General features: G+C 40.3%; 1 protein-coding gene across 1 annotated transcript; it reads left to right on the top strand.

Annotated features, from left to right (window-relative positions):
* Positions 1-253: 253 nt before the first annotated feature.
* On the top strand, positions 254-13,053 carry LOC308395110 (uncharacterized protein C4orf54 homolog). Its single transcript, XM_080879784.1, has 2 exons — positions 254-4,616; positions 8,942-13,053. The coding sequence occupies exon 1, from the start codon at positions 303-305 to the stop codon at positions 4,587-4,589; it is 4,287 nt and encodes a 1,428-aa protein (XP_080735910.1). The 5' UTR covers positions 254-302; the 3' UTR covers positions 4,590-4,616; positions 8,942-13,053.
* The last annotated feature ends 722 nt before the right edge of the window (positions 13,054-13,775 follow it).

The raw sequence follows: 13,775 nt of genomic DNA, 5'->3' as shown, positions 1-13,775 counted from the left end.
TGAACTTTTTGGATGTTGATTTCAGAAGACCGATCTGTTGCTACAAAAATAAAGTAGCTGCTTGAGCCTGAGAGTAACCATTAGAGAAACCATCGTGGGACTTTCCTCTCTCTCTCTCTTTCCTACTCCCCTTCTCTCTCGCTCTCTCGCTCTCTCTCTCCCTCTCTCTCTCTCTCTCTCTCTCTCTCTCTCTCTCTCTCTCGGCTCTCTGTCCCCCTCCGTCCCTCCAGCCTGCAGAGTTTTCCGTCCTGTGTCAGGATAACATCGTAAACGAGGACCACCTGACGGTAAGACCGGACTAAATGGAAGCAGCGGAGAAAACTCTCATTTACCAAGATGACACCGGACTTCACAGGAAGCTGCTCACAGATGACAAGGATAAGGACAAGACCGGCGGTAAGGACCACGCCACCGAGACGAACAGCGACGAGTCCAATTATGTGGATCTGGACGTAAAACCTGACTGTCCCAAAACGGTTAAAGTGACTTTTACAGGTGTAGGGAACCAGCTGTCTGTTATCAAATGCGACAGTTCAAATCAGGGGGAGCAGGAACGAAAGAGTAAAATCATTTCGAGCAAGGACAAGCAGGACACCGTCCCCGGGCTCGGATCGGATGAGCCCCAGTCGGAAACTCTGACCAAACTTCCCAACACTGATCAGGACTCCGAGAATGAGAATCAGCGCCAGGTCGAGCTCGACCCGAGTGACTGCAGCGACAATGTGTGCAGTGAAAGTGATGAGCTCCGGTACACGGACATGTATCTGAACAGCAAGACGGAGTCCGATGACGGCGCCAGCGCCTTGCTGTCCGACCACTGCGGCTCCGACACCGTGGAGGACGAGTCCCACTATATCACCACGCACGAAATCCAGCTAACCGAGCTCGACCACGACGTAGATTACGATTTAGGCCGCGGGACCTGTTGGGAGTTTGAAGACGACAACCTGGTCTATTCCTTTGTGGATTACGCCTCTTTTGAAAGCGATGATACTCAGGAGGGCACTCTGATACTAGAGGGCAGGGGCCAGGCGAAAGTGCAGTCAAATCTCGGTGGAACAGTTGTCAGCACTGAGCAGGAGGAGAGCGATCTTTGTGATTCGGACAAATGCGCCAGCTCGGACGAAAGCGTGTGTAAAAATCCAAGTGAAGACCTTAGTGAGGGGAAAATCCACCTGTCGATAAAAACCTCCTCTAGAGCAGTTAACGACCCAGTTAATGCATTTGACAACAACTTCTCTGAGTACAAGAAACACTGTGGAGACAAGAGCAATTTCTCTTTTGTGAGCCCTGGCGCCAGCGCGGGGCCCCTGTGCGACAGAGCCCCATATTTCATCCCTGCTCCGGGCCGTCAGCACCTTGCAACCAAACTGAGACGGAAAGATATTAATGAGTATTCCAGCGGAGCGTCCAGCTCGATCAGTGAGCTGGACGACGCTGATAAAGAGGTGCGTAATTTAACCGCCAAGTCTTTTAGGAGCCTGGCATGTCCGTACTTCGATGCTATTAATCTTAGCACATCTAGTGAATCTTCTGTCTCGGAATACGGCCTCAATAAGTGGTCGGCTTATGTAGACTGGAATTATGGAAACATAACGCGAGGCGGAGAGCGCAGCGTAATTGCGCACAAGACTTCCAGGGCAACGCTGGAAATGAATAAGAACGTGGAAAGTAAGAAGCATGGTAAGTCTGTTACCGGCACGAAAACCCCGCAAAACAAAACATGCGCGCTAAATAAAAGAATAACTTCACAGCAAGCATCATCTTCCAGCAAAAAGATCCAAGTGAAAGATCACGTTCAGCCAGTGCAGCGCGGTGTCACGTTGAATTTCCGCTATAATGTTGAATCACATGAAACAGCTGATTCAAAATGCCTCAAAAAGGCACGACCCAATGGGGCTACCGGGGCTGTGCTGGCCAGGTCTGGGTATGAGATGCAGTATCATCACACAGATAACCTAGGAGATACTCACAAAAGGGCAATTTTTGCATCAAGTCTTTTGAAAAATGTGATTTCCAAAAAGATGCAATTTGAGCAGGAGCGCAAAATGGAGAGGGGTGAAATCTGTGACACATCCCCCTGTTTTCAGATAAAAGATCCAGAGGTGATGAGAGAAAGGAGTCCGGGACGAGGCCTACAAAGGCAAACATCAGAATCGGGCTCAGGATTCACTGTGAATTCTGCTGATGATCAGTGTCCCGAGGTTGGCAAACAGAGTTCCTGTGGTGATGGAGAGGAAACAAAAGGCAGCAAAGCACCAGATGATTCAGACAAGGGACAGGATGAACTCCAAAAGGATTCAACCATCCACAGTCAAAGTACTTCATCTAATTCATTAAAAGAAGATGATCCAGAACCTGTAAAACAGGTCGAACCTCCATCTGTAACCGGCACACAGACTGCAGCAAAGGAAGGATTAGACACCAGCAGCATGCTGTCAAAACTTCTTTTTGTTCCAAGTTGCCAGCTACACTCAAAGGAGAAGAACTTTTCAGATTTACTAAGACACACACCTGACTCTGTCACACCTGCTGCTTCACAGAAAAGTGAAAAGGAGCTGAAAGCGAGTAATAACGGAAACAAAGAAGAAAATGGGAAGGGAGGGAAGAAACCCGAGATAAAAATATGTCTGAGAAGCGTGAAAGAAAATAAAGGCTGCACGCTGAATATTGCCAATCTCCTAACCCCTAAAATAAGTTACAATGTCAACACGTTCAGGACAGCAGATGATACCAGAGTCCCCATTTTGTCAGCAGCCGACAGGGTTCCAAATTTCACTGTTAGAGACATAAGAGACACCAAATGCAAGCTTCAAACACCAATATATCACGTAAGGGATGTACGCAAGTTGGTAAAAAGCTCATATCGCTTTGTTTCCTTGAATAATAGTGGCAGTAAATGTTCCACAGCAGCTGATAAACCTGAGGAAAAGGCAAAAACAGAGTATGTTAAACATTTATTACCGTCTCCTATTGTAATCAAATGCAACTCTGTTAAAACAAATGTCAAGTCAGAGAAAACTGCAGCACAGAAACAAGCAGTGACATCTGAAAATCCCCAGAGTGAAAGTGGACCTTCTGCTTCTGTGGCTAACAGGGCACCACCAGTCATAACCAAGCAGGGGTGCCCTGACCAATCAGACATTCAAACGACTCAACTGGTGAAACAGAGGCAGGAGAAGTTTGCAGGTGAGACGGTGGAAAGGAGAAATGAGGCGGCAGCTCCAAAACAAGATGCAGTGGAGAAAATAAAAGCTGCTGTCAAAACGATGGAGCAGCTTTATTTTTTTGACAAAAATGAGTGGAAGCGCAAGAGTCAGGCTCCACGCCCCATCACAGGCAGCCATGTGCTGTCGCTTATTGCCAGGGAAGAGCAGGGAGCAGAGGTGCCCGAGGCGGCAAGCACCGACAGCACTCCTCAGTCAGAAATGGGGAGGCCGCACGAAGACAAAAGAGCCCTCAACGTCATTCATGTTCCATATGACAGTGATGCTTTTAAAACACAACAAAGCAAAACATTTACTAACAAAAGCGTCCTCCATTTTGGCAGCAAGGCTTGCGTCAGTGTTAACTCAGACAGCAGCTCTGCATTTCCACTGCCACCAACTGTGAAAAGCTCCACAACTCCAGCGGCTCCACTGTCTGTGAAAATAGAGGAGCCAAGACATTGCCAGGTGGAGACTGGAAAGGTCAAAATCAGCCCCACTAATCCTTCGGTTACACAGGGCTGCTCGGACTCTGAGAACTATTTAACCATACCAGGGATGGCCTACACAAATGAAATCAAACTTTCAAACCCAGAACACGATTCGAAGGAGGGCAATTCAAATAACAGTAAAGTCAATGCAGCTGACCTCAAGGCACCTGAGCAGAAAACTTCTCCGTTAATCATGGAGTACCCAGGCACGAGCATCTACCATCACTCAACAGCAGCAACAGGGCCTCAGAAACAGCAGCAGGTGCTCTGTTTCTCTCCCTACCTCCCAAATGTGTCGCCTACACCTTCTACTGGAGAGCCAGCGCAACAAACCCAGCGCAAGATGCTTGTGGACCCCACAACTGGACATTATTACTTGGTGGACACTCCCATTAAAGCGACCTCTAAGAGACTGTTTGACCCTGAAACAGGTCAGTACGTGGATGTACCCATGCCTCATTCACCTGCGGCACCTGTAACCCCGGTGCCTCTTTCTGTGTCTCCCCTGGCACTTAACCCAAGAGGATATGCCCCCACCTACATGATCTACCCAGGCTTCATCTCCTCACCCGCTATAGCAGCCCAGACGGTATTGCCACAGTCCCCATGTTATTCTGAAGATGCAGGTGGAGAAAATATCAAAAAGAATATTAGTCCTCAGCCAGAAAGTAAGACAGCAGGCACAGAGAGTACATATTACAGCGCAACAGGAGAAACTTCCCAGGCGCAGCTGCAGTTACCTGTGAGTTTGGGACTTCTGACCACCAGGGGAAGTGGCAGGAGCTCAGAGAGAAAGCCAGTTATCAGCATCACAACGCAGCAAGGTCCAAGAATCATTGCCCCTCCCTCCTTCGATGGCACAACGATGAGCTTCGTAGTGGAGCATCGGTGACCAAGAGAACGTCTCGTCATAAGTGATGTAAGTTTTTCACCTGCTCATTCAGACTGGCAACTTGTATGACTCAGTATTTACCTGATTTCACCTCACTCCAACCGCTCTTAAATTTTGAATCTATTCTGTTGGAAGCAGATAAAAGACATTTATTTTTTTGTAAATCTTGCTCAGAATCTTAATATCAATATGACTGCTCAAAATCTCCTGTGTGTGATGTCATGATGTATATTTGCAGTCAATTTCTGATTAGACACAAAGGATGGAAGGAATAATAGTGCATTTAAACAAATAGCATTTAAAAACAGAAAACACACACACACAAACAAAAAGCAAAATTTTTTCCCCAATCTGAAATTTTAGTTTGTTTGTTTTTTAAATAGAGATAAAAAGCAAAAACACTGGGATTTGAAATTTCTGTAGAACAATATTTTTTTTCTGACATATGGAAAAATAATTGCTCAGCACACTCAGCACATAAATCTAGCTTTTCAGGCAAATTCTCATTAAGATTTGTCCTGATCATGATCTATAATATTTTTTGATATACATGCATTGCTCATCTATAGCGCTTTTTGATGTACAAAGCCCCACCTTGGATTTGGGCAGGGGTAAAAGACTGGAAAAGTTGTACAAAGGCTAAAATAAAATTACCTCCAAATTAAATTGCCTAATTAGTAAGAGGGTTTTAATCATCTAAAGTGTTGACAGGACACAGTTAAACAACAGATATTCTTGATGGTATTGGTGGTGTCAGAGGTTGGGTGAGGAGTTGGCTTTGGCACCTATAAAGGCCCAATTAATGCTAACTGATACATACAGATCTTCAAGCAACATATGCTGTCATATGGATAGTCTTTTTTTTTTTTAGGAAGGCTTTGTTCATTTCATTAATAATTGTAAACCAGGCTGTGCACATATTTAGAAACTAATTGAGGAGATGGAATTTTGTAACAAGCAAGATTGGGGAAAGGTTTGGCTTTCAAAACTGCAGAAATTGCTTTCAGCACTTTTTAAGCATCTGTTAAAAGAAGATACCATAGAAGACAGTGAGAGATATGCCCTGAACCAACATTTCAGAAGCATGTTGCTGGCATCATATTCAAAATAAGCACTATTTAAAACAAACTTTTCGGTTTTAATATATGATAAGGTGCCTCTGCACTTATTTCAAACTAATAAAGATATCATTGTGAACCAATTTGTTCTGGTTATAATTGGCTATATCTGCAGCGCTTAACCTAATTACACCACCACCAAATAATATAAGGTTTATGCAACAGCTACATTAAATAGAGGGTTAGGGTAATCACCAAGATCTTTCTTAGGTTACTGTAGTGGTTAATCTGCCAGCATATTTAAGGTCTTTATATAAAATGATAACTTTAATGCTCAAATCTAAATATTGTTGTTTAATTACGACTTTTCAAAGGTGCTGTTTTACAGAAAAGCTGAAAAAATACACATTAAAAAGCACATTACTATTTTTTTTTTATTCAGGCAGCAAAAGAAAGAGAATTCCAGTGTGCTCGAATCTGGATATAAAAACATTAATTCAGTTCAGTGAATTCAGTAATCTTTAGTCTTAAGCAAGGTTTTGACAGATAGCTAAAATATTTGTGTTTTGTTGTTTTTATTGCATGTGAATAATACATTTCTAAAGCGCTGTACGTTTTGCAAGTGCCTCTTTACAAATGTGCTAGCCAAATTCAGTACATAAAATCTCAACAGAATTTAATGCTGTTACTTTCAAGGAATCTCCTGAAGTCCGTACCAAAACTTATAGAGATTCACATTCCGAGGCTGCTCGTGTGTTACATTCAGATGACCTCACCGACTCGTGTTTTTTCATTATTTTGTGCCATAAATGTGGTCAAAGCAGCAGTCCAGCTTGGATGCTATAACAGTGACATGTTAATAGACATGCAGCAGCTTCATGACAGGTAACCCGACTCCACTGAGCTCGGCTGGACTTGCAGTGAGATTGGATTTTCAGCCATGGCCCAGAGCTTTTCTCTGCATTACACATCGTCGGGCTATTTTGATAGTGTGAGACGACTTTGTTTACATGGTTTATTCTCAGGGTTGGAAAGTGTCACAGGAAACTATTCCAGTTAGTGACACCTCACATCAAGTTATTCTTAATCCGTTATAAATGTTTTAATTACTTGTATAACTTTACAGTTTATTAGTGTGTTCGTTCCTTGCTTGTGACATTTCACAAATCCAACAAATATCTTGAGAAATAATCAGTTCACAGATTGCAAAATAATTAACTCCTAGGTGCAATATGTTTATTGTGCAGTGAAGGTGGACACAATGTAGCCAATATAATGTTAATTTAATTTAACCAAGTAATACAAGCAGTGGGTTCAGAGGGCTAAAATAATCTGATCACTAATTTTACAGAATAATTGACTGTGTAGTTTAAATGTAGAGCTTACGCAAATCAGGAAATAATTTTAAATAATTTTATATAATAAACAAAAACCTGAGTTTACAGTACTGTGGAAATAAAATTTAAACAAGAGATCTTTGTGGTGGTAAATGGTACTGCAGCACAAGTTTTATTTGCACTGGTTTTAAAGTTTTCACTCCAAAAGTTTTACAGTAATAGAATAATAAGGAGTTATATTTCACATTGTTTTGTGTCTAACTTACATTCCAACCTTACTTCTCAGGCCATTTTAAACTGCATACATTTTGACCTGTAACACCAGCTATGACTTTGTACAGTTGAATCATGGACCTAAATACTGATCTAAATTTTAGCCATTGGAACTTACTAATTACTAATGATGCTTTTGTAGCTATGAATTAAAATTGAATACATGCATTTTAATATAGTCAGAAAAAGTTAACAATAGTAAGTAAGATCAAAGTGATGTAAATCCAGGAAGCATTTTTTTTTTTAAATTTGGTTGATTGACACTTTTTAAGAAAATCCTAAAGAGCTCTACAACAGAGGTTTTGCAGTAACGTATAAACAGCTTGTCAAAAGGTTAAATCTGGCTCACTGGATGGCTTTGGAAAAAGTAAAAGCAGAAGAAGGCCAGAAAGTTTGGATTTTTAACTGCATTTTTTCATTTTTCATTTTCATTTATTTTACAGTCTTGTTATTGTCCAACAGTACCAAAGGTAAGCAGCCTAAAAGATAAACCATTAAATTACATATATTAAAAACAAATTCCAATCGATAACACAGAAATGCCTATATACTGTAACATTTTATCGGGTGTCTTTTTTGTTTGTTTGGTTTACTTTTATAGTAGGCCCACACAAACATCAAACAAACAAATAAATAAAATGACACTTTTGTGTATTTTAAACATTTCTGTTTACTGGATTGGTCCTCTCAGCATCAAATTGGGGTGTGTGTGGCCCACAATGTGTTATGTTTGTGCTATGCTTGTTTTATCAGCAGATGTTTATATGAACACAGGTTGACAGGTTACCAAGGCAATGATCTGAGTTGACAAACATCAACAGCAGTTCTGCAAATGAACAATTAAGAAGGGCATAAAATAAAACCACCAGCAAAACAAACCAAATATAAATGCAAAATTATAAAAAGAAATCTTTTTAGTGTCATATTCTTTCTTTTCTTTTAGATATACACATATACACATTTACAACTAACCACAGTCCATTCTCAGCTAATGTGTCAGAGCAATAATACATCCCCATGAGCATGAGGGATTCATGTCAGCTGGGTGCGTGTCAGGCAGAGGCCTAGCGCAGGGTTGAGTAGTTGTGTGAAGGGAAACCAGGGCGTGTGCATGTGTGTCTGCGTACGTGTGTGTGTGTAACTCGTGTCGGTGGGGCAGAGGGACATGTGTGTGTGTGTGTGTGTGTGTGTGTGTGTGTGTGTGTGTGTGTGTGTGTGTTGGGGGGGGGGGGGGGGGGATTGCTGGGATAGTGATGCAGGAGGAAAAGGTCAGGCAATGCAAAGTATTTGTTGTGCTGATGCAGGGAGAGGACAGCTGCTCGGAGAGATCAGATGCTGTTGCAGCTCCAGCTTGGAGGCGATTCTGCGGGACTCTGATGGGGTCAACTTTTTATAGCCCCCTCCCCCTCTGCCTATTCCTAAATGGGGAGAGGGAGGTGGAGGGCACTGCTGTCCTTCTATGTAAACAAATCTAGTAGCGTGCCCTCAGCAGTGATTTGGCTAAATCTGATCAGCTGGCTAAGGTTGAGGAAATCTGAAGAGTGAATGCGTTTCAGTGGCTGGTGAAAGTAGCTCTTTCACAAACTGCACCACACAGTAACTTTTCTCCTTTATGTTTTCAACTTGTTTTCACAGCATCCATCTGACTTTAACACCCATGTTTTGTCTTCTTTATCACCTTTAGATGTTTCTGCTGAGGATTCTGGCTTCAGTCACTGTAAGTTCAGTTTTCACCTGTCACCCACCCCGTGATCTACTCCCAGGACAACCTCCACCACCATCATCTGCCCCCAGTTCTGTGTTGTTTAAACTTGCAGCAGACATTACTGTATACGCATTGCAGTGCTACATAGGGTCAACTCAACATTTTTGCCACGCTGTCCTGCTGAAGTTCTGATGTGAATAGGCTTATAATACTTTCCATTCAGCTGCTGTCAAGATCTGTTGAAATGCTGTTTGTGCCCTGCAGCATGCTTATTCAAAAGGAAAAAAGGCAAGTCTTCGCTTCCTGCTCAGTGTTATTCATTACTGGCCAAAAGCAACTGGTTTACTGATATTTTACTGTCGCCAAGTATTTTAAGCAAGACTATGTAACTTTTGAAAAAACATATTTAACCTAAAAAAGGTTTAATATGTGCAAAATAAAATTCAACTTTATTAAAGTCCGCATACCCAAGATTTGTTTTCTATAACCTCTTGTGATCATTACGCTGTACCTGACCTTACTGAGTGTGTGTGCAATTCATTAACACTACTGTGTAAGGATGTCACAGGTCCCTATGGTTTTATCAGAAAAGTAAAACAAAAAGTAAAGATGTACCTGACAAGAGCACATGTTGGTTGTCTGCTGCGGTTGATGCTTGGTCACACTTATTCTAAGCTAACAGCTAGGCATTGCGGTCTTGTTTATCCCAGTGGGCAAATGCAGTACGGTATTAGAGACAAATATGAGATTCTGGTGTATCAGCAGGTATCAAAAGAGGTGCTTTGCATTTGCTGTTTTCATCTGCACACATCAGTTGCTCGGTAGGACAGAGGATGTCTTATTCAGGTCCGGGGCATTGTAGGGCTTATTTGACTGGCAATCCTGAATGCCATGTGAATGTTGGGGACAGTGCAGGTAGCAAGTGGTGGGTCCCATTTTTATTTATTTTTGGGGTATCACATTGCTCAACTTCCTACATAAAGTTTACATCATTTTGCATTAAAGCTTCTAACATTAGATCCTTCCTGGTAGTGGATCAGGGCCATTTTAAAGAGGTCAACCATGCTCAGTGGACACTGAGCAACTTCTAGCCACAGCAAAGGCTCTGTCTTCCTGTGGACACTGGGATCCTTAGTAGCCAGGTAACATGTAGAAGATCCCAAGACCACAGTACACAGATCTTTTTTGGAATTCTGAGTGAATTAATACTCCAAGTGAATTCATCCATGAGAGGATGGACAGAGAGGTTGATAGCAGATATTAGTACCACATCAGCAGTAATGCAGAGTGGAGTGGAAGCGCTGAAGTGAAAGCTGAGCCTGGCATCAAACTTCTCGACTTACCGGTGGATCTGCTTTCTAACCCTACCCATTAGTCATTGGAAGAATGAGGTTGTAGATGCAAGCATCTGAAACAAGTTTCATTCGCTGGGTGATGCAAAGAGAGGGTGATCTGAGACATTTGAAAGAGACGCTGCTCTTCAGACATCTGATTTCTCTGGAGGTATTCCAGACAGATCCAACTGGAAAGAGATCACAGCACAGAGTCAGAATACCCTGGAGGGATTACATAGGATGTGGCTAGGGAGAAAGACATATGGGCAACTTTGTTTAGCCTGCTGTCACCAAGATCAGCCACAGAAAATGAATGTATGGGCTCCAGTAAAATAATAAACAAGATAACATAGATACCAAGCAAGTCGATTCTGTATCACATATTATTCATTTTCACACTTAAAGGTTTAGGTATGTAATCTTATTTAACCAAGAAAAATAGCCAGATGGGTGTAATGATAATGGTATCTTTCATTCAAGTACTGCTTTCCTCCATTTGATGTTTGTGCCACAGTGGTTGCTGTTCAGTGGGAGTTGCATAGTCTTGGTTTTAAATAAAACATTTTTGCTGTACATCATATGATCCACATTTTGCACAGGGACCATTTGTCTGCACTTAATTAAAAATGAACACGACAGATTAAGACCTCACTATCTGTATATATTTTTATTCTTTTACAGTCAGTTCAGTCAAAAAAGGAAATCATTTATTGTTGGATTTAAAATAAATATATTGTAAAGAATTCCCTACCAAATATATGTTAAAGAATAATCGGCTGGCATTACTATGTGCTGTGTTACAACTCACCAACATATTTTTCACATGCACAGCAGCAGCATTTCCATGTTTTTGAGCAGTCCATGCCCATGCTTGTCCTGAAGTCTATATAACCGTCCTGTCATGACTCACGAAATGATGCTCAAACCTGCTGCATAACTGATATATTGTATGAAGTGGTCTGCATTTATATTTTTAAAGCATGCTCAGGAGAAAAGTAATACACTATGTGTGTATGCCAGATGAAACAAAGCTGGGACTGTGGTTTATTAGTTTACTTAGGTAACTAAGTAGCGCTGGGCTTAATGCGTCAGAGCCAGCTGGGACATTTAGAGGATGACTTCCTCTATTTGCTTTGGTTCAGTTTACACTTTTGTGTACTGAGATGGGGGCTGATGTGTGTCTGTGTTTGTGCCTGTGAGTTATGTGTGGCATTTGAGCATTATGTGAGTACAACGAGGAGTTATGTTACTTCGCTGCAGACGTGAGCATAGACTGGTCATGTGTTTGGTTTGAGTGATTTTGCATAGCATACGGAGAAATGCCAGTTTAAATCTAAATCACTGAGCAAATACATTCAAATATTTTTATTTGAATACTTTTTTTTCTTTTTTCTTACCTGTTTCCATTTGAATATGCAGGGGCATCATGTGTCATTGTGCTTGATTTTACTCAGTTATACAAGCATACATGTAGTAATACTGCAACATGTAGTTTGCTATTTTTATCACATTTCCTAGTTACACGGATTAAAGGTATCTGGACATGCTGGACAGTCTATGTACCTTAATGTAAAATGCAATTTTTGCAACTTTTATTCTTATGAATTGATTTCATTATAACGGATTCATGTGCACGAGCTGCTCTTTGGAGCATGTTAATGTTGCCAAATTTAATTCATTTTGAGGTAAATGTAACTGAGATATGTAACTGTAACTAATAACACTTCCTTTAAAATTGTAGGTTTGCTATTGAATGAAATCAGTTTACTCCATTGTAAAATGAGAGCAGTGCAAATAAAGCAACTGATGCTACTGAACATTTATTTATTTAAAATTTGTACAAAATGGCAGAAATGACCTAAGAGATGAAAAAAAAAACAATTTTAAATAAATGAATGACACATTTTTTTATTTTGAAGTACAAAAACGATAACACTGCCTCCCAGTTTTGAACTTTTATGTGTTTCCCCAGGTGTCCAAGGTGATATTTTCCTAAGTCTAGATGATTTTATTTTTATCACATTAACATATCATTTTTAAACCCTGTGAAATTTAATTAAGTAATATATTACAAATTGCAGGCTCCAGTAAACCAGCTATTCTAATGTTGTTATGAATGTAAAGCATAATTTCTCCCATGCATTTTATGAACACCATGTATGATTTTTATCTGTGAATAATAATAATGTACTTAATGCACCTGTCATCAACATTGTCAGCAATGAATGGCTGTAAACACTGGTGGTAGCAGCACAATGTAGATTTGTTTAATTTTGTTAAAATCTGATTTCATTTGAAAATAACATTTTTCATGTTTTCAGGTGAACTTTGCCCAATATTGCACTGTAACGTAGAGATAATGTAATTTCTTTGAAAACTTTCTTGAAAATGTTTGTCAAATAACAAACAAATACAACACCTGCTGATTTTGAGGTTTAATGTAAGAAAGTGATTGCATCAGTGCTTGATTTTGTATTAAACAAGAGGGATACGGTGAGGTGACGGTGGTTCGAGATAAGTGCAAAGGCTGTATGAACGGTTAAAGGAAAGGGGCACATGTTTCAATGAAATGTCCTCTAATGAGATACAGCTGTGTATTACCCACAGCCTTTTCTATGCATGATGTCAACTGTGTTGCGAGGCTGGCCCAGGAACAGGAAGAGGTCAGTACGACAGCTGAGAGATACCTTGAAAAGAGAAGTGAGTGCTGTGTTTGCACTTACAACTTGGAAAGTATAAGAACATGATTAGTGACTGTTATGTAGACTGACAAGCCTACATATGTTTGCAATAAATTCAAAATGCAAGCTACTGAACATGTGTGTGTCCATTTTAATCATTTTAAGGCCTCCTTGTGTTTGAATGACATGCATTTACTGCCACTTTCAAAACAGCTGCGCTAATATCAAACATTTGTTTAACTAAATAAAATTAATGTTTATTCAATTAATCTTTGATAGGTGGTATCATCAACAAGGAAATGATGTGAATAAACAGAAGCTGTGCTTATTCATCAAGATACTCTAAAGTGAAACCCAATACATGTTTTTTTGCAAGAAGCAGCTTTATTAGTGAATAATTACTAATTCATTAATGCTTTCATCCACTACCAAAACACTGTTAGGATATCATGTTGTGTGAAATCCATGTGCCTAGTTAGACAGTCAGTGCATGTAGAAGTGAGCATAGCAATGGCAATAACTGATCTGAACATGATTAATAATAAATAAATCAAATGAAGGCTATCATGATTGGAACTTGTATTTTCCTTCTGACTGTTATTGAAAAGTAAATAAGGTAAACAGGAGCAATAAAAAAATGTGCCACATCAAATATATATATATATATATATATATATATATATATATATATATATATATATATATATATATATATATACTTTTTGTTTTACTTTCTTTTATCTTCCCTGTGCGTTTACCATAGCTGTACACTCAGTTTCACTGACCTAATTACTGTAG

The sequence above is a fragment of the Rhamphochromis sp. 'chilingali' genome, assembly GCF_963969265.1.
Source record: "Rhamphochromis sp. 'chilingali' genome assembly, chromosome: 4".
Taxonomy (NCBI): domain Eukaryota; kingdom Metazoa; phylum Chordata; class Actinopteri; order Cichliformes; family Cichlidae; genus Rhamphochromis; species Rhamphochromis sp. 'chilingali'.
The sequence above is the reverse complement of the archived record's forward strand: the minus strand, read 5'-3'. Positions and strand labels throughout refer to the sequence as shown.